The 24,112-nt window shown below is 32.7% G+C and overlaps 3 protein-coding genes across 6 annotated transcripts; all 3 read left to right on the top strand.

The window, feature by feature from the left end:
• Positions 1 to 1,292: 1,292 nt before the first annotated feature.
• Positions 1,293 to 6,998, top strand: LOC130963592 (putative disease resistance protein At3g14460). The gene is made up of 3 exons (XM_057889694.1): positions 1,293 to 4,881; positions 5,259 to 5,463; positions 5,996 to 6,998. The coding sequence occupies exons 1-2, from the start codon at positions 1,293 to 1,295 to the stop codon at positions 5,333 to 5,335; spliced, it is 3,666 nt and encodes a 1,221-aa protein (XP_057745677.1). The 3' UTR covers positions 5,336 to 5,463; positions 5,996 to 6,998.
• Positions 6,999 to 9,414: 2,416 nt separating this feature from the next.
• Positions 9,415 to 23,594, top strand: LOC130960972 (protein PROTON GRADIENT REGULATION 5, chloroplastic-like). 3 transcript variants are annotated; one of them, XM_057886551.1, is made up of 2 exons: positions 9,415 to 9,865; positions 10,810 to 11,102. In XM_057886551.1, exons 1-2 carry the CDS (start codon positions 9,596 to 9,598, stop codon positions 10,912 to 10,914), a joined length of 375 nt encoding a protein of 124 aa, XP_057742534.1. In that variant the 5' UTR covers positions 9,415 to 9,595; the 3' UTR covers positions 10,915 to 11,102. The 3 variants fall into 3 exon arrangements, with proteins under 3 accessions (XP_057742534.1, XP_057742533.1, XP_057742535.1); XM_057886550.1 differs by lacking the exon at positions 10,810 to 11,102 and adding an exon at positions 23,456 to 23,594 and having other exon boundaries at positions 9,430 to 9,865; XM_057886552.1 differs by having other exon boundaries at positions 9,436 to 9,865; positions 10,782 to 11,102.
• On the top strand, positions 14,447 to 20,402 carry LOC130960971 (putative disease resistance RPP13-like protein 1). Of its 2 annotated transcripts, XR_009079316.1 has the most exons (3): positions 14,447 to 17,963; positions 18,140 to 18,371; positions 19,073 to 20,402. XR_009079316.1 is itself a non-coding variant. In XM_057886549.1 (2 exons), exon 1 carries the CDS (start codon positions 14,633 to 14,635, stop codon positions 17,948 to 17,950), a length of 3,318 nt encoding a protein of 1,105 aa, XP_057742532.1. In that variant the 5' UTR covers positions 14,447 to 14,632; the 3' UTR covers positions 17,951 to 17,963; positions 18,140 to 18,704. The 2 variants fall into 2 exon arrangements, 1 of the variants encoding a protein (XP_057742532.1); XM_057886549.1 differs by lacking the exon at positions 19,073 to 20,402 and having other exon boundaries at positions 18,140 to 18,704.
• Positions 23,595 to 24,112: the final 518 nt, after the last annotated feature.

Below are 24,112 nucleotides of genomic sequence, written 5' to 3'. Positions count from 1 at the left end.
CATGTTCTGATTATAAGATGATAAATCCACCATGAACTCATATTGGGGAACTCAGGACATTATATATGAAGGGAAAAGTGATAAGCTAAGTAGATATCCAAGTAATAAGAAAGGTAAAATCTGTTGGCCTGAATTTTTATCTATAATCAAAGTTAAGATATATTGATTGTAAAGGCCTTACATAGTGGATGATAAACCTAGTAATGAAATTACGATGAAATTAGTTTTAGATTGAATGTAAATTCCAGCTTTCTGTTTGACTGTTTTGGTTCTGCTTTCTGTTTTGCAAGAGTTTTCAATTTTCTGTTTACTTGCCCTTCTTAGCTCCTGTTAAGTATTATCTGCTATAAATAGAAACCCTTGAGAGAATGTAACAGATTGGTTTCATATTAAAAACATTTGAGGAAATTCAGTATTTTCTTCACTTTCTTCTTTCACAATCATCTTCTTCATCTTCAAATTCAATTAGTCTTCACTTGATTCTGCAGAATTTAACAGTGGACCTCAAATGGTCTGTAGCAACAACAGGATTTGGGCTTCCCAACAAAACCAAAAAGAGATAAATTAATACACAAAATTACCAACATAATATATATACATAATAGATATACACTTTCCTCGAGTAGATTACATAATTAATATTGTGACCATGTCCGTGTGAATGTTATAACATGAAGCTTTTTCTTTTCTTTTCTTTTTATTAGTTCTTTTGAATTGTTTACACCATCTTCATGGGTGTCGAGACTTACCAAAAAACATAAAAGAGTAGCGTATAATATAATATATAGGTGTATAACATAAAAGAGACAGATTGAAAAGGAGAGAAAGAAAGAAGAGAGTTGACTTTTTCCACTAATTACTAATTAGCTAGACATGCGAGGACTGAGGAATATATTAAATAAATAGAAATAATATTCTGCAGACAGAGTAATGTGATTTTGCGATTATGCTATCGGTATGCCAACTACTATATTGTTTATTTAATTACATGTATATATTTTGTTGAGCTATGTACGTAACTGGTATCACCTAATTTATGCGTCTCATGTTTTCAATTAATTATTATACAATATTCAGCATTGTAACAAATGTCTTAGCACTACATATTATTTAAGACTCGGCAAAGAACGTTGTTAGTTCACTGTAAACCTTAAACACTTGAGATCCTTTGTGCTTGAGAAGTTCATCTACATTTAGCAATCTAGCTCCAACAATTTTCCTCATTACCATACAATCCTTCTTTCTTTCTCTCTTTGTTGTGATCGCATCATCTCCTGAATTTGAGATTGATCATGGCTGCAAAACTTGTGGGTGGAGCCTATCTCTCTTCCTTTGTTGATGCTGTTTTGAACAAGCTGTCTTCAATCGATGTCAACGCAACCCCAACAGCAAGGAAGTTAGCTGACAAGAGGTTGCTTCAAAAGCTGAGAAAGAGTCTCCGTGCCACTCGACCTGTGCTTGACGATGCTGAGCAGAAGCAGATCAGAGACCAAGAAGTGAAGAAGTGGCTTGTTGATCTCCAAGATGCTCTTTATATGGCTGATGATTTGCTCGATGAACTCTCCGCTAAAGCTGCCACTCCCACTCAAAGGGATCCAGGTAACTCTTCTTCCTGGTCTCACTATGTTGATTCAATTTTGGAAGATGGTGATGACGATGAGATGGGGGTAGTAACTAGGATGCAAGACATAGTTGACAAATTAGAGTCTATTGTTGAAGAGAAAGATGATCTTGATCTGAAACAAGGGGTTGCCAAAGATTTGGAGGACATGTCATGGAGAATTCAATCATCTCTGATTGAAAGTTCTGATATATATGGCAGGAACGGTGACAAGGAAGCCATCATAAAATTGTTGTTTGAGGAAACCTGTGATGATAAATTGTCTGTGATCTCTATAGAAGGTATAGGTGGAATTGGAAAGACTACTTTGGCTCAGTTAGTTTATAATGATGCCAGAGTGAAGGAGAAGTTTGCCATTAAAGCATGGGTGTGTGTAGCTACTAGATTTGATCCTATTAGTGCTTCGAAGGCTATGATAGAGGAAATAACGTCTTCCCCATGTAACATGGTTAACTTGAATTCACTTCAAACTCAATTGAAGGAAAAGTTAAATGAGAAGACATTCTTAGTTGTTTTAGATGATGTTTGGGATAATCAGCAAAATTTGTGGGACAATTTTCTGAAACCTTTTTTGAGTGGGAATAAGGGAAGTAAAATCCTTTTAACTACTCGCAATAAAAATGTTGATTCTGTAGTGTCATCTACGAATTTACATTACAAATTAGATATATTGTCTCACAATGATTGCTGGTCAGTATTTTTGAAACATTCATCTCTTTCTACTAACTCTAGACAATATGTAATCTTAGAAAAAATCGGTAAAAAAATTGTTGAAAAATGCAAGGGATTACCTTTGGCTGTAAAGACACTTGGATGTTTATTGCGTAATAAGGATAGTGAAGAAGATTGGGAGAATATACTAGAAAGTGAAATTTGGGAGTTTTCAGAAGATGAGAGTAAAATTGTTCCTGCATTAAGAGTTAGTTATCACTATCTTCCTTCACATTTAAAGCGGTGTTTTGTTTATTGCTCATTATATCCCGAAGATTATCAATTTGACAAAGAGGAATTAATCTTGTTGTGGATGGCTGAGGATTTCGTACAACCAATAGAAAATTGCACATTAGAAAATATTGGTCGTGCATATTTTGATGAATTAGTTGCAAGGTCATTTTTTCAGCCTTCTAGTAAAGATGTTGGCTTATTTGTAATGCATGATCTCATGCATGATTTAGCAACATTCTTTGCTGGAAAATTCTATTTCAAATTAAGAGAATTTGAAGACTCACAAAAGATTTGCAGCAAAACTCGTCATTTGTCATATACTGCAAATCCTGATGATCGAATCTTAAAGCTTGGAGAGGCCTATAAGGGAGCAACACATATGAGAACATTTCTAGATGTTCATTTGTTTCATCGTTATGGATCAATTAATTTAGAAAGCGACTCTTGGCTCTTACAATTACATTTGAGGTGTTTAAGAGTTTTGTCATTTAAATATTTTTCTATTGAATCATTGCCTGACTCAATAGAGAAATTAATCCATTTGCATTATTTGAATCTCTCACACACACCTATTGTGAGATTGTCCGAGTCCTTGTGTAAATTATACAATCTCCAAACGTTGAAATTGTGTTATTGTAAGAAACTAGAAATGCTTCCTAGCCGTATGCAAGATCTTGTGAGCCTGCGACATCTTGACATAAAAGGAGCTGATTCTTTAAAAGAGATGCCGAAAGGAATGAGTAAGTTAAATCATCTGAACTTCTTAAGTGGTTATGTTGTCGGAAAGCATGAGGAGAACGGGATAAGGGAATTGGGAGCACTTGGCAATCTTCATGGCTCACTTTGCATTTCCAACTTGGAGAATGTCAGCAACAGCCGTGAAGTTTTGGAGGCAAAGATGGGTAACAAGAAGCACATCAACATTTTAGAATTGAAATGGCTTCCCGATGGTGATATTGTGGATGTTGAAACTGAAAGAGATATACTTGACAAGTTACAACCTCATAGAAACTTGAAAGGGTTATCAATTGTGGGTTTCAGGGGTGAAATATTCTCAGATTGGTTAGGCTTAGGCCTTTCTTGCTACTCCAATATGACCAAATTGGGTCTGAGTTCTTGTAAGAATTGCTGTCAGGTTCCTTCACTGGGACAGTTACCCTCTCTGCAGCATCTAGAGTTTTTTGAAATTGATGGGTTGGAGAGAATTGGTTGTGAGTTTTACAAAAACAATGAATCATTTCAGCAGGATACACCCTTCAAAGCTCTTCAAAGTCTGAAATTTAAGAGGATGCGTGGTTGGCGGAAGTGGCATATTCCTGATGAGATTGATGTATTTCCGAAACTTAAAAGCCTTTCAATACGCGACTGTCCGGTGTTGAGTGGAGATCTGCCAGCCCACCTTCCGGCTCTGGAGCAACTCACCATTTGGAATTGCGAAGAGCTTGCATGTTCACTGCCGAGAGCTAACAAGCTTCACCAATTAACGGTATTGGGTTCTAGGTTTGATCTGGGACAGCAGAGGGGAGTACTAATTTCAGAAACCCTGCTGGCGAAGTCTGTATTGGAGTGGCTACCCCACATCCAATCGCCTCGCCTCCAACATTTGGAAATCAAGAAGTGTTGGTCAGCAATATCATTTTCAGGAGATTATTTGCCCGATTCATTGCAATATGTGAGTATCGAGGATTGTTCAAAATTAACAATCTCAGAGCCACTGCAACATAAGTCGCTAAAGGAGATACACGTGACCCGGTGTGATTCACTGACTTTGTTTCCATTGGGATCCCTTCCAAACCTCGAGGCACTCTTTATCTCAAAATGCCACCGTTTAATATCCATGCCGGGGCTAGGCTTTGCTGACCTAGAGACACTTGTAATAGCGGCTTGCCCAGAAATGGATTGTTTCGGAGAGGAGTGCCTCCCGCCGAGATTGACAACTCTTCATATCGCTGGCTGCGAGAAACTAGAGAGGTGGATAACATCAAAGGGTTTGCAGAGTGAAGGCCTTACCAAGCTTACCCTTGGTCAATGGAATGAAGTTAAGTCCTTCCCCAGAGAGGGTTGCCTTCCTGTTTCCCTCCAGTCTCTACAATTGCTGTTCTTTCCAAATCTGGAGACGCTAGACTGCAAGGGGCTTCGTCATCTCACCTCCCTCCAAGAATTAAGTATTACTGGCTGTTCAAAGCTGGAGAATATTACAGAAGAAAGAGCGCCTGCCTCCATAGCAAAATTTGTCATCGGGAAAGAATGTCCTTTGAGCTGTAAGCTGGAAGAAATGAACGACCCACGGATTCAATTACAAAGTTCCTTCATTGGTAACATCAAATTTCAATTCTTTACTGTTTTTTTTTTCTTCTTCTGTCATTTTGGGCACTTACCAGACGAGTCATAGATTTAGAAGGTCCTCCATTTTTAAATTCAGTTTGATAATGTTCTATGTTTTTCCCCATATTCTTGCATTGAGTCTCCCTCGTTTGACCTCATTGAATTCTTTTTTATGTATTGCTGATCTAACTTTTATTATCTTCAATCCAAGTTGATCTGTCTAACGTTCTTGCAATCTTTTTTTTTGTTTGGTCCGGAGGGGGTTATGAAAAAAAAAAAACTTTATGTTAGTATCCCATTATGCTTCAATATCTACAATCTTTAATATAGTCATGGGATCTCACATGTTGGTTTCTATTTATAATAGGAAGTCTGATCCGTCAAGCTTATAGACAGATGACTGAGGATCGGAGGAAACGTGAGAATTGGAGTGAACTGGAATAAGTTTTAGCATTTGTTCAGGTTTATAAGAACATTTAGAGCAACTTGCTATACCAGTGAATCTCTCTAGAACCACCGACTATTTCAACTACAGAATTTGCTTCTCCTGTAAAGGAAGCAGATAATTAAAGGTAAATAGCAGAAGTATAATTGTCTTTTTGAGTTGATGTTATGTATTTATTGGAATTTTTCTATAATGTCTCCTACTTTTTCCTTGTCTTTGTCTGAAATGCAAAGTTTAATGTGCAAGAAATTTATAGAGAGATATGGTAATGAGAGCATTCGTGAAAACCAGTGCAAGGATGCTTTTTTTTCAAGCATCTTGTGAGTGCTTGGCACAGCACACACTTCATCCATTTTAGATGGGTAACTGCAATAGAATTTCTCATCTCTAGTTTTGGAGATATAAATGCAAAAGTTCAGTTCCCATGCCCTAGTGAAGAAATTATATTGACTAAATATACGTATATAAACACAATTCTAGCTCCATTGGTTGGTTGATGTCTTTTTCATGAAACTTCGATTCTTTTTCTAATTTATCAGCATTTAACATCAGTATCTCATATTCTCATTATGATTCTTATGGCAAAACTTGTCAAATTTTGTTCTATACAGGTTTCTCATTATCCAGACCCTGAAATTCAATATGGTTTTTTTTCTCAGAATTGCTGAATCTATGAACTGCCCTTCATTCAAGTTTCATGATCAACCATCTCTGGTTCCCACTTTGCAATTGTTCCCTTGAAAGCTAAACTGATATGGGGAGCTCAACATAACATGAAGACAGTGTTTCTCAACCCAAGGTGGAAAAGGAAGGCTGAGGCGTCAAGGTTGCTTATAGCTGACTGCTTACTATAAGCAAATAGAAGAAACTTGACTATGAAAGCAAGAGAAATGAGGAGCTCTTGCATTGAGTGAAATTAGCAGCAAGAGGTTAATGGCTGAGAATTCCAGTGGGAAGTGGTTAATGGCACACAATCCATTCTTAGACAATAGATCAAAACATTTTAAATATCAGATTCTTTTTTATTTTATTTTTTTGTGAGAGGGATAAAATCATTAAGAATAAATTGTTTTTGTCTCACATTCCCTTAACTATATCATCAAATGGTATATTTGCTCACAAAACCTGTGTCAAATTGTCTTTGTGAAGTTGAGTCCAAACAGAGTTTTCCCAATGAATACTCCGAGTATGAGGGGGGAAAGTTAGGAATAATAGTTTGTTTGTAACCCCCAATTCTGTATTAGATAGTATGTTAGAGTGTTAGTTTCTGTTTTAAGCTTCCTGTTTGATTCCATTTTGGATATCTTTCTATATAGGCTAGTTCCCTCACATACACAAGGTTCTCCCTTTGTATCTTGTTTGTAATCACAGTTTCATATCATCTCTCTCAGTCTTGAAAACTCTCTTTTTAAATCAAAGTTAGTTCCCTCTTCGCACTTGACAGCAACTAACTCTAAATCAAAGTTTGATGGCACCAAAAGTTAGTTAGGGTAACCCTTTGGGAGTATATATATATTGTGGTTCTCTAGTTTGCAATTTTTAGTCATTTACTAGATTCTCACTCTCTGTACATTTAGTCATTTACTCGTTGCTTTGTTTTGGAAGGACGTTAAATTCATGTATGTGGAGCCAAGGTGTCACAAACAATTCAAAAAAAAAAGGTAGCTGGAATATCATTATAATTGCTTTTACTAAAGTTTTATGTAGAGAAGACAAGAGCTCTCAATGTTTTATTATTTATTGAATTATTATTTTATTCGTAAATGGTTTTAGTTTTTATTAAACAATAAAAAAATATGTGAACGAAATCATCCAACAAGTAAAGTAGATTCGCATTATTAACTTTCTATCTCTAAGAGCAGTTGTCCTTGGTTAATAAAATTTGTCTAGACCTTTTACATTTTTAGTCTTTTTTTAATATGTAACAAAACTCCCTTAAAAATCTTTTTTTGAAAAATTAAAGTACTTATCCTAAGTAACTAAAATAATCATCACTTAGCACATTTTTAGTTTATTTTATAAGTCAAATCATTAATATTTTATCTATTTTAAATAGATTTAAACCCATACAATATACGAAAAACTAATGTTGTAAACTTTTTGTATAAATTTTTTAGATAATTAAAATGATAATAAAAATTGTTTTGAATTTTATTGTTAGTTATAAAACAATCAATATAGCTCTTAAAATAAATATAGTAAATTTTATAATATAATACAATGATAATGATATAATGGAAACTAATTTGATCAAATCTAATACCTAATATATATTGAAGTATTTGTCTAGATAGTATTTTTTACTCTTGAAAGAAATGTATTATTAATAACTTTTATATTATAAATGTATAATAAAATCTACTCTTGTCAATGACAATTTATAGTGTATATATATTAAAGTAATTTTTTTTAATATTATTAAATATCAATTGACTTTACAACTTATAATTTTTTTAAAAAAATTCAAAGATCTATGAAAAAAAATTAATAAACCGATCATTTTATCTATAATGTAAAATATATAAGAATGGAATAATATTGTAATAATAAGAATTAATGATAAATGGACACTATGACAGTTTTTTTAGGAAATGTCCTAATAATGATATTAAATTTATTATTAGTTAGAAGATAATGTTAGTAAAGGTATTAAATGAGGAAGAATAGTAAAAGAAAAAAAAATTAAAATTCTATAAAAATTATCACTTGGCAAAAGAATTTATATAATAATAAAATAAGATATAAGAGATGTTATTTTTTAACTGTAGAAAAACATGTATATCAACTTTTAAATAGATAAAATAGATAAACTGTGTATTCAAAACCTAATATAATAAAAACTATATATGCTACAATCTAAGGTACTCAAAACTAAAACCTAGAATTTGTTAAATGAAATATTTAATGTAATTGTTTCCTTTAGATTCATTCTATTTGCAATTTTAAATAAATAGTTGCTGAAAGATTATTTCCTATTTTTTATTATTACATGGACTTATTGGTTTGTACTCTTAGAATAAAAGAATCTATTTATTTATGGTGTTTGCAAACACCTTTATTTATAATATATAAAAGTTGATACTAACTTTTTTCACAATGAGTTTAAGCCATCTTTTCTTTGCTAATGATGCCATATAAGCAATTCTAATGACTTGGCAAGAAATGAAAATCAACCAATCACTATTTAGTAAAATATTTAAAAAAAATAAATAATTTTTATATATTATTATTCAATTGAAACATCAAGTACTAATTAAATGCAATAAACATACATTAAAAGTGTCATAATAATAATAATAATTATAAAAAATTTCAGTTACAAATATTCAAATTCTACAACTTATACATATTAAGGCTCTTACTACTCTTTATTTCTAAATCTCTCATACTAATTGTCAAAAATTTTTTAAATTTAATATAATATTTTTATATATTTTTCATTCTCATTCATTCATTTTTTTTATTATTTACAAACAAGAAAACTTAAGAAAAAACAAAATATAGCAATTAATGCAAATCAAAAAATAAAAAAAAATTAAGATGCAGTTTTGTATAAGTCTAATATAAATAACCTGTGTTATTTAAAAAAAAATAAATTCAAAATCTATTTATAATATGTTCTGCAAAATATTTTTTATATAACATTTATTAAAATACATTATATAATATAAATAATCTACCTCTCCGTATATTGCGCGGGTCTCACTCTAGTATATAAAAAAGGGGTTAAATTTTTATCTTATCCTTTTACTTGTTTGTTTGTCCTAAAAAACGAAAGAAGAAGATAAGGAGATTTTCTAAGTTTTGTAAGAAAGATAGCAATAAATATATCTATTTTCCAAGTTTAACAAGTACTAACAAAAGGCCATTAGTTGGGTATTAAGATTTTCTCCAAAGAAATAGAAACCATAAAAGCTAATGTTAAACTCAACAAAAGACTGTATAGTTCATTTGTATTTGTTGTAAGACTTAAATAATGCAAGAAAACTAAAATTTCCAAGCCACCAATATGTGTGGCTCTTGTTGCTTTGATCACACCACAATCCAAAAATCTAAACCAATGGCTCTCCAACTTACACCCAAATATTCCCTCCTTCACAAACCCAATATTTGGTAGTAATAATAACAAGACATTGAGGTATTTTCTGATTTCTCTCAATTTTCAAACCTCCAAGGTTCTGAAACAAATAGCAACATCATTTTTTTATTAGTTACATAAGAAGAAAAAATACACACACAAACACAAAGAGTGTAATCAAATGGCTACTTCAGTTTCTGCAACTGGGTGTGTTGGTTCATCGTTCTATGGAAGTTGGGGAAGTTCCATGGCAGGTGAAGAATATAGTATGCTGGCAAAATCGTCGCAAGTTCGATTTGGAAGGAAAAAAGGTTTGAGGATGCAACCAATGATGAAGAATGTGAATGAAGGGAAAGGAATCTTTGCTCCTATTGTGGTTGTCACACGCAACATCATTGGCAAGAAGCGTTTCAACCAACTTAGAGGCAAAGCCATTGCTTTACACTCTCAGGTCTAAATTCAACTCTCTTTACTTAATTGCATACATGTTTGTTTTTATTAGAATTAAAAAATCTTTATATTGTATCATTATTTGTTATGATAAAAAGTAGCATTTAAAAAAATAAGTAGAACTTAAATCTATCCTTAGAGAGTATTGGAGAAGGGATAATAGTCGAACACTAGATATAAACTCAATTAAAGAAAAATGAAAGGAGACTAACTCTAAGCTGTAAGTACAAGTGTACAACCATAAGATGTATGTTTAGAAGAGTGGTTAAATTAGAATCTTTGAATAGTAAGTGAGTTTAAAAAATAGCAGCATGTTTGGGAATATTAAGATAACTAATGGATGGGACATAAAATTCCAGTTTACACTCATAACTAAATCATAGTTATTTAGAATACAATACGTTACAATATGAAAATGAATACCCAATACACTATATGTAAAATATTTTGTGAAAGATATATATGATATTTCGGTAAGTAAATGAATTGGTATGGAGTATGCGGTCTAATTAGTAAATTTATGGAGTCAAAAAAAAATTTAGTGAATGTATATAACTATAAATTAAACTCTATTTGATGTTGTTCAACTAATATGACTATGTGAGATTGCTTAAAAATCAATGAATTTGAAATAACTTTGAAAAATATTTAAAAAAGTAACTTTAGTTTGAAGTTAACGGATCAAGTAGAATTTAAAACAATTGAATCTGAAGCTGTTTTCTTACCCTTAACTCTAGAGTAGTTATCCTGCAAAATCTTAATTAAAATAGGCTCCAAGACTCTGTAATTTGAGAAGTATTAAGAATCTTGTTCTAAGAATTGTTCTTAAAATTTGGTCCTTTTAAGCCATTTATTTGAAATAAAATTAAAGTGAATATATATGGCTTAATTCAGTATGATTGTTTTTGAAATATTAGGTAATTACTGAATTCTGCAAATCAATAGGAGCTGATGCAAAACAGAGACAGGGATAAGGTTAGCCAAGAAGAATGGAGAATGGCTTGGATTTCTTGCATGAAATATTTAACAAATGTTTCATACATTTTGTAATTATCATGTGAGAAGTTAAAATTTCAATGTCCAAACTTGATGGCTTTTAATTTTGACAGTACAATGTAAACTAGGAACATATATCTTCTAGTTGTGATTTTTCATTTTTCGTTAATTTTTCTCTTATTTTGTTCTTTAAACATATATTAAAAAGAATAAATAGGAATTGGATATCAATTGCGATCCAAGGAATAGTTCAATGCTACTATTACATAATATTCTTCACTTCTTTATTTTTTTTCCTGTAAAATCATTTATTAAATATTAATTATTCTGCATAGACTACAAATTTTAATGATATGTGATTGTGAACCACTGATAATAATTTTATCGTATTTCAATTTTGTGTGGCCAGGATTAAAGGTATAAAATGACCAGTATGAATTAATACAACCACCTTACTATCATTTATAAAAAAAAAAAAAAGTGTATGACTGTATGACCCCGTGATACAATATCACAAATTTATTTAAGTTCCACGCCCTTAAAACCATGAGATTTATATAACTCTACAAATTTATATTTAACTTTTTCTTAATTGACTTTTCACCAATTATAGAAAATATCATTTACAATATGCTATTGGCTATAATTTTCAACAATGAAATATTTACCACCTTCAATAGTGATTAGTACTAAACTGATGATTCAATTATTTAAAATTGAATCCTAATTGATAATTCCAAAATAAAACTAAATTATTGCAAAAAAAAAATTATTGACTTCATATTAAATATTTAATTGGTAATTTAGTGCCAAATAAAATTATATATTCAAATACTACTTAAAACATTAATTTTTGTATTTTTATCTGCAGATATAGATTATAATTTTAATTTTTGTTATTATTACTGTTTGTATAAATCATTCTTTAATGTAATTTTTTTTATTATAATAACATAAATTTAGTATTTGTTAGATGTACGCCAAAAATGTGCCATGCATATTTAACTGGAAAAAGACTAAAATTATTATAAAATATTTTTGATATAAAATCGAATTAATTTATTTTACAAAGATAAAGTTTAATTTCTTTGACCGATCTCTCAAGTAAAACAATTTTTTTAAATATCTTCATATTTGCTTTATAAACTATGCAATATATAACGAATAATTTTATAGTTATTTGGGTTATATGAAAGCAAACTTGATTTAGTGCAATATTCAATACCACGTGTTGCTATATATGTGGTTAAAATGGAATATCTGTATATCTGTACAAATTTACTTCTATACCGTATAATTCTTCACCTACAACTCATGATCATACTGTATCTTTTCATGAAAAAGTCTTCCATTGAAAGAGTAGTGCCAAAGTCTATATATCAAAGATAGCTTCTTGAGGTGGTTGACATAGTATGCCAGAAGGGAGAGTTGACAATCCACACTAATTAGATAATCTATATGACAGCATCAATGCCAAGAAGCATAGAACACTTCATAACATGTGAAGGAATTTCTTCAGCTTGGTGCAGAACAAATTATAACAAAAGTATTCTAAAGCAAGTCATGTGAAATTGTCTAATGAACTTTTGAATTCAATTTTCCTCAGCTAGAAAATTCTTAGTTGTGCTGCAATACTGGAATAAAAATCAAGACTATTGGAATGGACTTGTTAAAACTTTTTATATTTATAGGGAATTGAGGAAAATAAAATTCTTATGACAACTAGAAGTAGACATGTTACTCTGTGGTGCAAATTATTCCACCTCATGAACTAAGTATTTTAACTTAATTATTATTGCTAATAAGCAAGTGAAATGTTGTTGGTAATTTTCTATATTTCATTCCTTACATGCAAGGCATACCTTCCGGTTTGTCTTGCTTAGAACTGGTAACTTGATTTTGTTAATCTAACTGATGTTTATCCTTAATGTTTATTACAGTATTCTTATTTCCGATTCCGACAGATATTTCTTATGTTCGGATGATAAGATGATGAAATCCAGCATGAGCTATATGTTCCTTAGAAAGCTAGAAGCCTAAAACTCATATATATGGGGACAATATATATAAAAAGAAGAGTGTTGAGTAGATTCCAGACTATGGTTGTAACCCAGAATGTGGTCATATGCCTAATATGAAGAGAGATCATTGAGATTTTCAAGTAATAAGAAAGATAATTTCTGCTGGCTTTTTTGTTTTTTAATTAAAGTTAAGATATATTGATTGTGAAGGGCTTACGTAATGGATGACAGAGCTAGTAATGAAATTAGGATGAAATTAGTTTTAGATTGAACTGTAAATTCAGTTTTCTGTTTTTCTGTTTTGCAACTGTACTTTCTCTTCTTAGCTTCTGTTAGGTGTTATCTGCTATAAATAGCAACCCTTGATAGAATGTAACAGATTCATTTCATATGGAATGCAATTGAGGAAATTCAGTATGTGTTTCCCTTTCTTCTCTCACAATCATCTTCTTTTTTACTCTTCATATAATTCTGTAGAATTTAACAGTGAGCATTGAGCAACAACAGAATTGGGGCTTCCCAACAAATAATTCACTTTTGGTTATATAAATAATACATATGGTGGATCGTTTTGGGATACTTAGGAGTTTGGTTAAATAATTACTTGTTCACCTAATAACACTTATTTTTTAATAACCAATTCTCCATACACTAAGTTAATATTTATTTGAATTAAATTTTGAGGCACTGTCAACGTAAAATAGTTTCAGAGTATATCAAGTTATGAAAGGACACGTTAACAAAAATAAATTGAAATTAAACTCTATTTATTTTTACAACTTTTAAATTTTAGTATGATTTTCTTTTTAATAGTCACACTTTCATTTAACACATTTTAAATGTAACTAATGTCAAGTCACCAAAAAAAATGTACCTAATGTCTATCAAAAAGAAAATGTCTATTTGACATTCACTTTTAGTTATATAAATAATACAACTCAGGATCATACTATATCTTTTCATGAAAAAGTCTACCATTAAAAGAGAGTTGACTTTTCACAGAACAGAGATAACTTCTTGAGGACGTTGGCATAGTACGCCAGAACAGAGAGTTGACATTTCACAATAACTAGATAATTTATATGACAGCACCAGTGCCAAGAAGCATTGATCTTCCGTTTTGTGAGGACTGAGAAATATATAAAACACAGAAATAGCAAATTCTGCACATGCAGTAACGTGATTTTGCGGTTATGATCGTATGCTTACTACTGTATTGTTTATTTAGAAACATCTTATCACATGTTATTAATTAACTAATTATTATACATATTATTTCAGCACTGCTCAAATATGTTTAATAACACTCTTGCTACTATTACTTGATCTCATGATCGTTCTAACAACTTGTCCATGGTCATTGGTCAACATTAATATTCTACACTGCACAAATTTTTTCCCTTAAAAAAAATCCTTGCGGGGCTGGATGCCTGAATCGTTTATTTTATTGCTTCTATTATAACAAAATTGTGCATTATTGGTATTACCTAATTTATGCTTCTCATGTAATTAATAATTAATTATTAATTATGCATATTGTCAGCACTATAACAGTATATAATCCTTAGCAAAGAACATTGTTAGCGCATTGCGAACCGCAAACACTTGAGATCCCATTGTGCTCGAGAGAACCCATTGAGATCTGAATAACGTTATAGCATTCTAGCTACAACAACTTTCCTCGTCACCTTTCATTCTTTCCTTCCTTCTTTATTTCTTTTCTCATCATCTGCTGCAGTTGAGATTCAATCATGGCTGCAAAACTTGAAGGTGGTGGAGCTTATCTCTCTTCCTTTGTAGATGTTGTTTTAGAGAAGCTGTCTCCAGCTCAAGACGACGACTCATCCTATGAAAGGAACAACTTGCTTGGAAGATTGGAGAAAAGTTTGTATGATGTTGGACCTGTTCTTGATGATGCTGAGCAGAAGCAGTTCACTAACGAGAAAGTCAAGAGTTGGCTTGATGATCTCCAAGATGCTCTCTATAAGGCTGATGACTTGCTCGATGAACTTTCCGCTGAAGCTGCCATTGCCACCCAAAGGGATCCAGGTAACTCTTATTCCTGCTCTCGTGTTGTTGATTCATATATTCAAGATAGTGGTGACATGGAAAAAGTAGTTCGAAGACTAGAATCTGTTGTAGCACGCAAAAATTTACTTCGTCTGAAGGAGAGTGCCAAGGTGGACATGTCATCATGGAGAACTCCATCCACATCTCTCGTTGTAAGTTCCGACATATTTGGTCGGGACAACGACAAGGAAGAGATAATCAAATTGTTGCTAGATAATGCTTGTCATGCTGAATTACCTGTCCCTGTGATTCCCATCGTGGGTCTGGGTGGAATAGGAAAAACTACTTTGGCTCAACTGGTTTACAGTGATGCCAAAGTAGTGAAAAACTTTGACACTAAAGCATGGGTATGTGTTACTGAAAATTTTGATCCTGTTAGCCTTACACAGATTATACTAAAGAAAATAACTTCTTCTTGTGACTCTGATGATTTTGAATCACTTCAGACTAATTTGAAGGATGAGTTGGTAGGAAAGAGATTTTTAGTTGTTTTAGATGATGTCTGGGATGATCGAAGAGACATATGGGAGGATTTTCTAAAACCTTTTCGGTACGAGAATAATGGAAGTAAAATTCTCTTAACAACCCGTAGTGAAAAGGTTGCTTCTATGTTCACAGCTATTAATCAACAATACCGACTAGGTTTATTGTCTGATCAAGACTGCTGGTCTGTGTTTCTGAAGCACTCATCTCTTTCTATTAATTCTGAACAATATGCAACTTTAGAACCAATCGGTAGAAAAATTGTTGAGAAGTGTAAGGGGTTACCTTTGGCTGCAAAAACACTTGGAGGTTTATTGCGTTATAAGTATGATGTAGGGGATTGGGAGAATATACTTGAAAGTAAAATTTGGAAACTCCCAGAAAATGACAGTAAGATTATTCCTGCATTAAGAGTAAGCTATCACTATCTTCCTTCACATCTAAAGCGATGCTTTATTTACTGCTCATTATTTCCTCAGGATTATCAATTTGAAAAAAATGAATTAATTTTGCTGTGGATGGCTGAGGATCTCATACTACCAAAAGAAAACTCCACGTTAGAAAATATTGGTTGTACATATTTTGATGAGTTAGTTGCAAGGTCATTTTTTCAACCTTCTAGCATTGATGTTGGTGTATTTGTAATGCATGATCTCATGCATGATTTAGCAACATTTTTTGCTGGAAAGTTCTATTTCAGAGTCACAGAATTTGGAGATCTGCAAAAGATTTACAACAAAACTCGTCATTTGTCATATATGGTAAATCCTAACGATGTAGTCATACGACTTGGAGAGGCCTACAGGGGAGCAATTCATATGAGAACATTTCTGGTTGTTCATTTGCTTGATCATTATGAATCAATTAATATAACAAGTGATTCTTGGCACTTACAATTATTAGAATTGAGGTGTTTAAGAGCATTGTCATTTAAATGTTTTTTTATTGAGTCATTGCCTGATTCGATAGATAAACTGATCCATTTGCATTATTTGGATCTCTCTTACACACCTATTGTGGAATTGTCTGAGTCATTGTGTAAATTACACAATCTCCAAACGTTGAAGTTGACTTATTGTGGTCATCTAAAGATGCTACCTAGCCGCATGCAAGATCTTGTGAACCTGCGCCATCTTGATATTGAAGCAACGCCTTCGTTGATAGAGATGCCGAAGGGAATGAGCAAGTTAAAACATCTGAACTTCTTGAGTGGTTATATTCTCGGCAAGGAGGAGGAGAATGGGATAAGAGGATTGGGATCACTTGACAATCTTCATGGCTCACTATGTATTTCCAACTTAAAGAATGTCAACAACAGCCGTGAAGCTTTGGAGGCAAAGATGGGTAACAAGAAGCACATCAACGTTTTAGAATTGAAATGGATTCCAGATAATGATGACGACGACGATGGTGTTGATTTTCAAAAAGAGAGAAACATACTTGAGTTGTTACAACCTCACCGAAACTTGAAAGAGTTATCAATTGATGATTATAGGGGTGAAATATTCCCTGATTGGTTAGGCCTTTCTTGTTACTCCAATTTAACTGACTTGAGTATGTATAGTTGTAAGAATTGCCGTCAGCTTCCTTCACTGGGACAGTTACCCTCTCTAAAGGATCTCAGGATTTTTGGATTCGATGGGTTGGAGAGAATTGGTGGTGAGTTTTACAACAACGCTGAATCATCTCATCAGGGCACACCCTTCAGATCTCTTCAAACTCTGATATTTTGTGGAATGCCTCGCTGGCGAGAGTGGCATACTCCTGATGACTTTGATGGATTTCCGAAACTTAAAAAACTTGACATAGCAGAATGTCCGGTGTTAAGTGGAGATCTGCCAGCTCACCTTCCGGAAATGGAGCAACTTACCATTTGGAAGTGCGAAGAGCTTGCATGTTCGCTGCCGAGAGCTCCCAAGCTTCAAGAATTACTTGTAAGTAGTTCTGAGTGCTTGGAGGATGTGAAACCGCACGAGGTAGTAATTGAAGAAACTCAGCAGGCGAAGTCCGTATTGGAGTGCCTGCTCCACATCCAATCGCCGTCTCTCCAACGTTTGAAAATCCAGAAGTGTTCGTCAGCCATATCAATTTCAGGAGACTATTTGCCGGATTCATGGCAAGATCTGAGGATATCTGGTTGTTCAGAATTAACATTCTCAGAGCCATTGCAACACAAGTCCCTAACGGAGATACATGTGTCCCGGTGTGAATTACTGACGTTGTTTCCATTGGGGTCCCTTCCAAATCTCAAGAAACTCTCATTCTCAGAATGCCCCCGTTTAGCATCCGTGCCGGGGCTAGGCTTTGCGCCGCCACACCTAGAGATACTGGAAATTGATGCTTGCGAAGAAATGGATTCTTTTGGAGAGGAGTGCCTCCCGCCGAGCTTGACAACTCTTCGGATCAGTAAATGCGAGAAACTAGAGAGGTGGCTAACATCCAATGGTTTGCAGAGTGAAGAATCTCCTTTGAGGTGCAAAGTGGAAGGGATGAAGGATCAACAAATTCAATCCTAAAGTTATAACACAGGTAATTAGAAAGAAAACTGCTTACTTTACTTAAGTCATCAAATTTCAATTATTTTTTTTTATTTCTGTCATTTTGGGCACTTACATGACAACTCATAGTGACATTTTTTATTTGTACAAATGCAGTGTCTCATTATGCTTCTTATGGAAAAACTTGTCAATTTTTGTCCTATACAGGTTTCTCAACACAATATGAAGACAATGTTTCTGAATCCAAGGTGGAAAAAGAAGGCTGAGGCGTCAAGGTTGCTTATAGCTGAATGCTTACTATAAGCAAATGGAAGAACGTTCACTATGAAAGTAAGAGAAATGAGGAGCTCTTGCATTGAGCTAAGCTGAGAATGATGAGGAGGTTTGCGATTCCTGAGAATGCCACTGGCAAGTTGTTAATGGCACACAAGAATAAATTGTAAGAATACATTGTTTTTGTCTCACGTTCCCTCAACTGATCATCAAATGGCATATTTGCTACAAAAAATGTGTCAACTTGTCTTTGTAATATGTTTTGGACCAACACAGTTTTCCCAAGGAATACCCCGAGTTTGAGGGAGGAAAGTTAGGATAAGAATTTGTATGTAACCCCCATTCTGTATATTATAGTAAGTCAGGGTGTTAGTTTCTGTTTTAAGTTTCCTATTGGAGTCTTTTTTGGATTTGTTTCTTTATAGACTAGTTCCCTCACATATACAAGGTTCCTCCTTTGTATCTTATTTATAATCAATGAATGAGGTTATTAAGTTTCATGTCATCTCTCTCAGAAAGTCTTGAAACTCTCTGTTTCTACACATATTTTGTTCTACTTTTTTACATTGCAGCTCCTTCTAGAATGCCTAGTGTCTATTTAGGGTATTGAGATTCCCTAGCAATAATAATAGTATAGGAAGCATTTCAAGTGCACCGGGAGTACCGGTGTACCAGTTGTTTTAACCGTTGATCTGAATTATAAAAAATATATATAATATATATTAATTAAAATCAACGGTTAAAACAACTGGTGCACCGGTGCTTCCTGGTGCACTTGAAATGTTTCCAATAGTATATACATAGTTAAAAAAGAGAGTCTATAAGAACAAGCACTTGTTATAATATATTCAAGGCATTATATTGCAGGGGGGCACTTGACAATAAGGACGGGGAAGTTGTGTCTTATGGGAGATAAAGTTGATGGAAGAACATATTATAGGGCTACAAATGGCTATACAGTTCTTGTTCGAAGAGGTGAGTGTGAAGGAGGAGGACTTGAAGGTGGTCTTAGCAAATAAAAAATGATGGTTGAATGGATAGAAGGAAAAATTGAGTCCAATTGGGAGAACCGGTTCTTGAGAAACAAAGTAATAGATATGAAGGAGTTGTTCAAGAATTTACAGGTGAAGTGTAGAACTGAAAATGAATTTAAAGACAAGCGAAGATGGGAACAAGAGGCAATGAACAAAGCATATAGCTGGGTGGAATGGGTGCAATAAGGAAAAAGTAGGCGTGCAGCATCTTACTCCATATCGGCATGATTAGTTGGAGCTTATACATGTAATAGAGTCCTTTTTGTTTGCTCATGCGCTCTTGTTGTGTACCAAATGGAGAGTTATTAATCCTTGATGGCAAGGTCGAAAGGGATTGTGTAACAACTCAATAAAATAAAATAAAACAGGGAAAGATATGCAAATGAATAAAATTGTGGGCCACATTTCTTTTTCTTTTTTCCTAACCCTAATCACACACAAACACACTCTCTCAACCTTCAGTCCCTCGCTAGCCGTCACTCATAGGCTCATAGCCAAAGAAAGAATGGAACGAGAAGATAGGGAGGAATGAGGAAAGAACATGAGAAGAAGAGGAAAGAACATGGGAAGAAGAAGGAGAGGAAGATGGCGCCGGTGAAGGGGAAACCGTTGAGCCACAGAAGAGGAGACAATGAGAGACAGAGAGGGAGGGTTTGAGCTCGATGGTGAAGAAGGGTGGTGCCGCTGTGTCGTCGAGCACGTCGTTGCTGGCGCTCTGTTGTCGGAGTCGCCGCCAGAAGCCCTAACCTTGCCATCCCCTAATCTGATCGCTGCAGCTGCCGAGAAGGGTGGTGGTTGCTGCACCTCTGTTGTCATTGTTGTGTGGTGTTGCTGCTGCTTGTTTTGGGTCGCTGTATTTTGTTCTGACCTTGTTTCCCTGCCTTATTTGGGACTATTCTCCCAGGTTGAAACTACCACCTTCAACCTCACTTGGATTCTAACTTCTAATCTCTATATTGATGGCATTCCGGTGTTGGTCTTGGGTCTTTTAGGACTAATTTGGGATTAGGCTTTCCAATGATAACCGTTAACCTTATACTTGATGCTATTATGAGTTTTTAATTATATTTATAAAATTATTATTGAAGAATTTTGATTCGATTAGAATAACTGATTTATTATAGTTGAATAATTATTTCTATAAAGCTCATATCTTAGAAATTTTATATGAGATTATGTATGTTTAATGAAACTTTTATATTATTTTAGAATATTTGATTTTACTCGAATATATACTTTTGAAGTTGGTATTCACTTACTTTAAAATTGTGAAATATGTTTGAAATTTTTTATGAGTGAAAAAGTATGATTGAAAAAGATTTCTAATGAGAAAATATCATCTTATTTGATTTGATTCGATATCTTATATATTTGAAAGATTAAAGATTTGTTGTATTTAAAATTATATGTTTTGAATTGGTTTGGGATGCTCGTATTAGAAAATCGTAGTTAACTGCGGTTATAACGTTAACTTAGATGCATCTCACTCAGATCCCAACTAGCAGGGTGTTGCTAGCCTAACGTATAGGTCACGCGTTACATTTGTTATTATGTTAGAACACACAAGAGGAAAGGCTACCCATAGAAGTGAGCCGCCTAAATGTGGACTTTTGATTTGATTTCTGGAGAACTCCTTTATTGATTCACTTATTCATATAAATTATTATGTTCTAAATAAAATTATTTTTAGGATAATGTTTATATGGTCTTATGTGAATTATAGATGTACTGTCTAGTTAGTGAGTTGCAAAACTCACTCCATTTTTTTTTAAAAATATTTTTTAAGAATAAATACTTGAATATGTGAGCCTTTCTATGGTAAGAGTAATGATATGCAATAGGTACCTATTTCTTGTTGAGTACTTAGACGTTATTTGCTCTATATGTCGCAGACATAATTCATTCATATTTATTTATTTTATCTTTTGTTAAAAAAATGTAATTATTCATTCTAGAACTTGTAAATTTATACAAAAAAAATATTTGTAATCTTATTTATATCATATTCGAATCTGTTAGGCTTGACAGGGGACTATTTTCCTTAGCGCCAGTCATGACTCATTTTAGACCATGACAGATTGATTATTTGACGTTCGGTGCATGACTGTTTCTCTCCCTGTTAAGGGTCGAGTTGTACTAAACTGATCTGAAATAAAGAAGCAACTGAAATTTCATGTTAATAAATTCTGACTAAGTTTTTATTCATATGTGGTTTCTTTGCTTTTTAAATGTTTTCTTTCCTCCATTACTTGCAAAAGTTAGTTCCTCTTTGCACTTGGCAGCAAATCAATAGCACCAAAAGTTATTTAGGGTAACATTTTGAAACTACTACAAATGCAAAGTTTGTTTTCTGTTAATTTTTTAGGCATTTATCATCTTCTTAGTTTTTTATGCTGCAATTCATATGCTAATTTTTAGAATTCATAGTGAAAGAGACCAATTGAAAGAGAAGCTTACAAACCACTGCCCAAACTTTTACAGTTGAAATCAGAATGTTTAGACTGATAAATAAATTTGGATCAAATAAATATATATTTAAAAAATTAATGAACCCATTGCTTAAGTTTAGTGTCAAACTCATTCTGCTATTTCTCATTTAATCAGATAATTTGAATTCTTCCAAATTTGGGTTCCCTCTAATCATTTTAAGCTCAACTGTTTTTGCATGGCATGCTTTTCAGTTTTCACTTGAAGAGAGAAAACTTTATAGCTTTTTATTTATTTATTTATTTAGAATCTTCAACATCTTCCTGTCAAAGTTCTTCAAGATAATAAAATGCAATACTTGGGATGAGAATTTTTTTTATTGAAAAACAAAACTTCATACTTTTAAAATAAGGCACACCACAACTAAGAGAAATATTATCTAAAAAAAAGCATGGTTCATTTGCTGTTTAAATTAGCTTCAATTTTATTTTCTGTTTTTCCACCCTATCTTGTAAAGAAGACCAAGAAATATGTAAATTGCTAAGTCCAATATTTATGTTGAGCTATTATCTTTATGTATTGCAGAAAAATGACCAAGGAAATAGAAGTTAGATATGAAAGTTTGTGAAATATGGTGGATGGCACAAGATTTTTGAGAGAGGAGCATCACTGTTCCCATGTGCTTTTCATTTTAACTATCAGATTTAGTTAGCATACCCAATAGTTATATAAAATCTGATTGTTTTTAATTTACAAAAATTAAAGTGTATTATTGATAATGCCAGAGTTTAGAAATTCCAGTAATTATTTATGTTGAAGCATTATGGAGAAGATGCATTAAACAAATACTATATGATATGTGAAGGAAACATATCTTCAGCTTGGTGTGGAAACATATCTTCACAAATTGTCTATTGAACCTGTGAAGGCAATTTTCTTTAGCTAGAAAATTCTTAGTTGTGGTAGATGATGCTGGAATGAAAATTATGATAATTATAATGGGCTTCTTAAGCCTTTTTATTTTAGTACGGGGTAAAGGGAAGCAAAATTTTTATGATAACTAGGATCAGAAAGGTTATTTCTGTGGTTCATAAATTTTTATGGGGAATGGATCCTCTCCAGTGAATAAAAAACTGGATGGTGTGCAGTGTTTAATCTAACTATTCACCATACTCTCTCTCCTATTTATTTCTGGTCCCATTATTAAAATCAAAGGTGAGAGATTGCACTATATTTTGTCAAGTGTTGAAAAAACTGAAGAGGATCCATTTCCATTTTTATGTTTGGGAATATTAAGATAACTAATGGATAGGACATAAATTTCCCATCCATTAGTTAAATAAATTGGTACAGAGTATGCTGTCTAATTAGTGAATTTATGAAGTCATAACAAAAATTAATGAATTTATGTAACTATAAATTAAACTCTATTTAATGTTGTTCAACTAATATGCTATATGAGATTGCTTAAAAATCAACGAGTTTGAAATAACTGAAAAATATTTAAAAAGTAACTTTAAGTAGTTTGAACTTTGAAGTTAACGGATCAAGTAGAATTTAAAACAATTGAATTTGAAATTGTTTTCTTATCCTTAACTCTAGAGTATTTGTCCTGAAAAATCTTAATTAAAATAGGCTCCAATATTCTGTAATTTGTAATTTGAGAAGTATTAAGAATCTTGTTCCAGAAACTGTTCTTAAAATTGGTACTCTTAAGCCATTTATTTGAAATAAAATTAATGTAAATATATATGGCTTAAATTGAGTATTATTGTTTTTGAAATATTAGGTAATTACTGAATTCTGCAAATCAATAGGAGCTGATGCAAAACAGAGGCAGGGACTGATAAGGTTGGCCAAGAAGAATGGAGAATGGCTTGGATTTCTTGCATGAAATATTTAACAAATGTTTCATACATTTTGTAATTGGTGGGTACTCCCATGAAGATATTATAATTGTCTTCATGTGATGATTTTTCTTTTTAACCTTTAGATGATGAAGTGTAGGGTTAGATTTTGATATATTATAAAAGTGTTGTTTTTATTTGAAGTGTGGCCAAATCAATAAATCACACTTTTATACAAAGCATCTTCGTAAAAAGATGTTTTTTGCATCTTCATTTGAGTAGCTCCCTTTGTAATTACCATGTGAGAAGTTAAAGTTTCAATGTCCAAACTTGATGGCTTTTAATTTTGACAGTACAATGTAAACTAGGAACATATATCTTCTAGTTGTGAATTTTCATTTTTCGTTAATTTTTCTCTTATTTTGTTCTTTAAACATATATTAAAAAGAATAAATAGGAATTGGATATCAATTGCGATCCAAGGAATAGTTCAATGCTACTATTAATTTTGATGATATGTGATTGTGAACCACTGATAATAATTTTATCGTATTTCAATTTTGTGTGGCCAGGATTAAAGGTAAAAAATGACCAATATG

This window comes from Arachis stenosperma, chromosome 2 (assembly GCF_014773155.1).
Source record: "Arachis stenosperma cultivar V10309 chromosome 2, arast.V10309.gnm1.PFL2, whole genome shotgun sequence".
In the NCBI taxonomy this organism is placed as follows: Eukaryota; Viridiplantae; Streptophyta; class Magnoliopsida; order Fabales; family Fabaceae; genus Arachis; species Arachis stenosperma.
Note: the sequence above shows the minus strand (reverse complement) of the source record. Positions and strands in the feature narration are given on the sequence as shown.

Bases quoted from the DNA above. Each gene is read 5' to 3' on its own strand.
- LOC130963592 (XM_057889694.1), top strand. From the start codon at position 1,293: ATGGCTGCAAAACTTGTGGGTGGAGCCTATCTCTCTTCCTTTGTTGAT. The intron at 4,882-5,258 runs GTAACATCAAAT...TATTTATAATAG, and splicing joins ATTACAAAGTTCCTTCATTG to GAAGTCTGATCCGTCAAGCT.
- LOC130960972 (XM_057886550.1), top strand. From the start codon at position 9,596: ATGGCTACTTCAGTTTCTGCAACTGGGTGTGTTGGTTCATCGTTCTAT. The intron at 9,866-23,455 runs GTCTAAATTCAA...TTGAAATATTAG, and splicing joins CCATTGCTTTACACTCTCAG to GTAATTACTGAATTCTGCAA.
- LOC130960971 (XM_057886549.1), top strand. From the start codon at position 14,633: ATGGCTGCAAAACTTGAAGGTGGTGGAGCTTATCTCTCTTCCTTTGTA.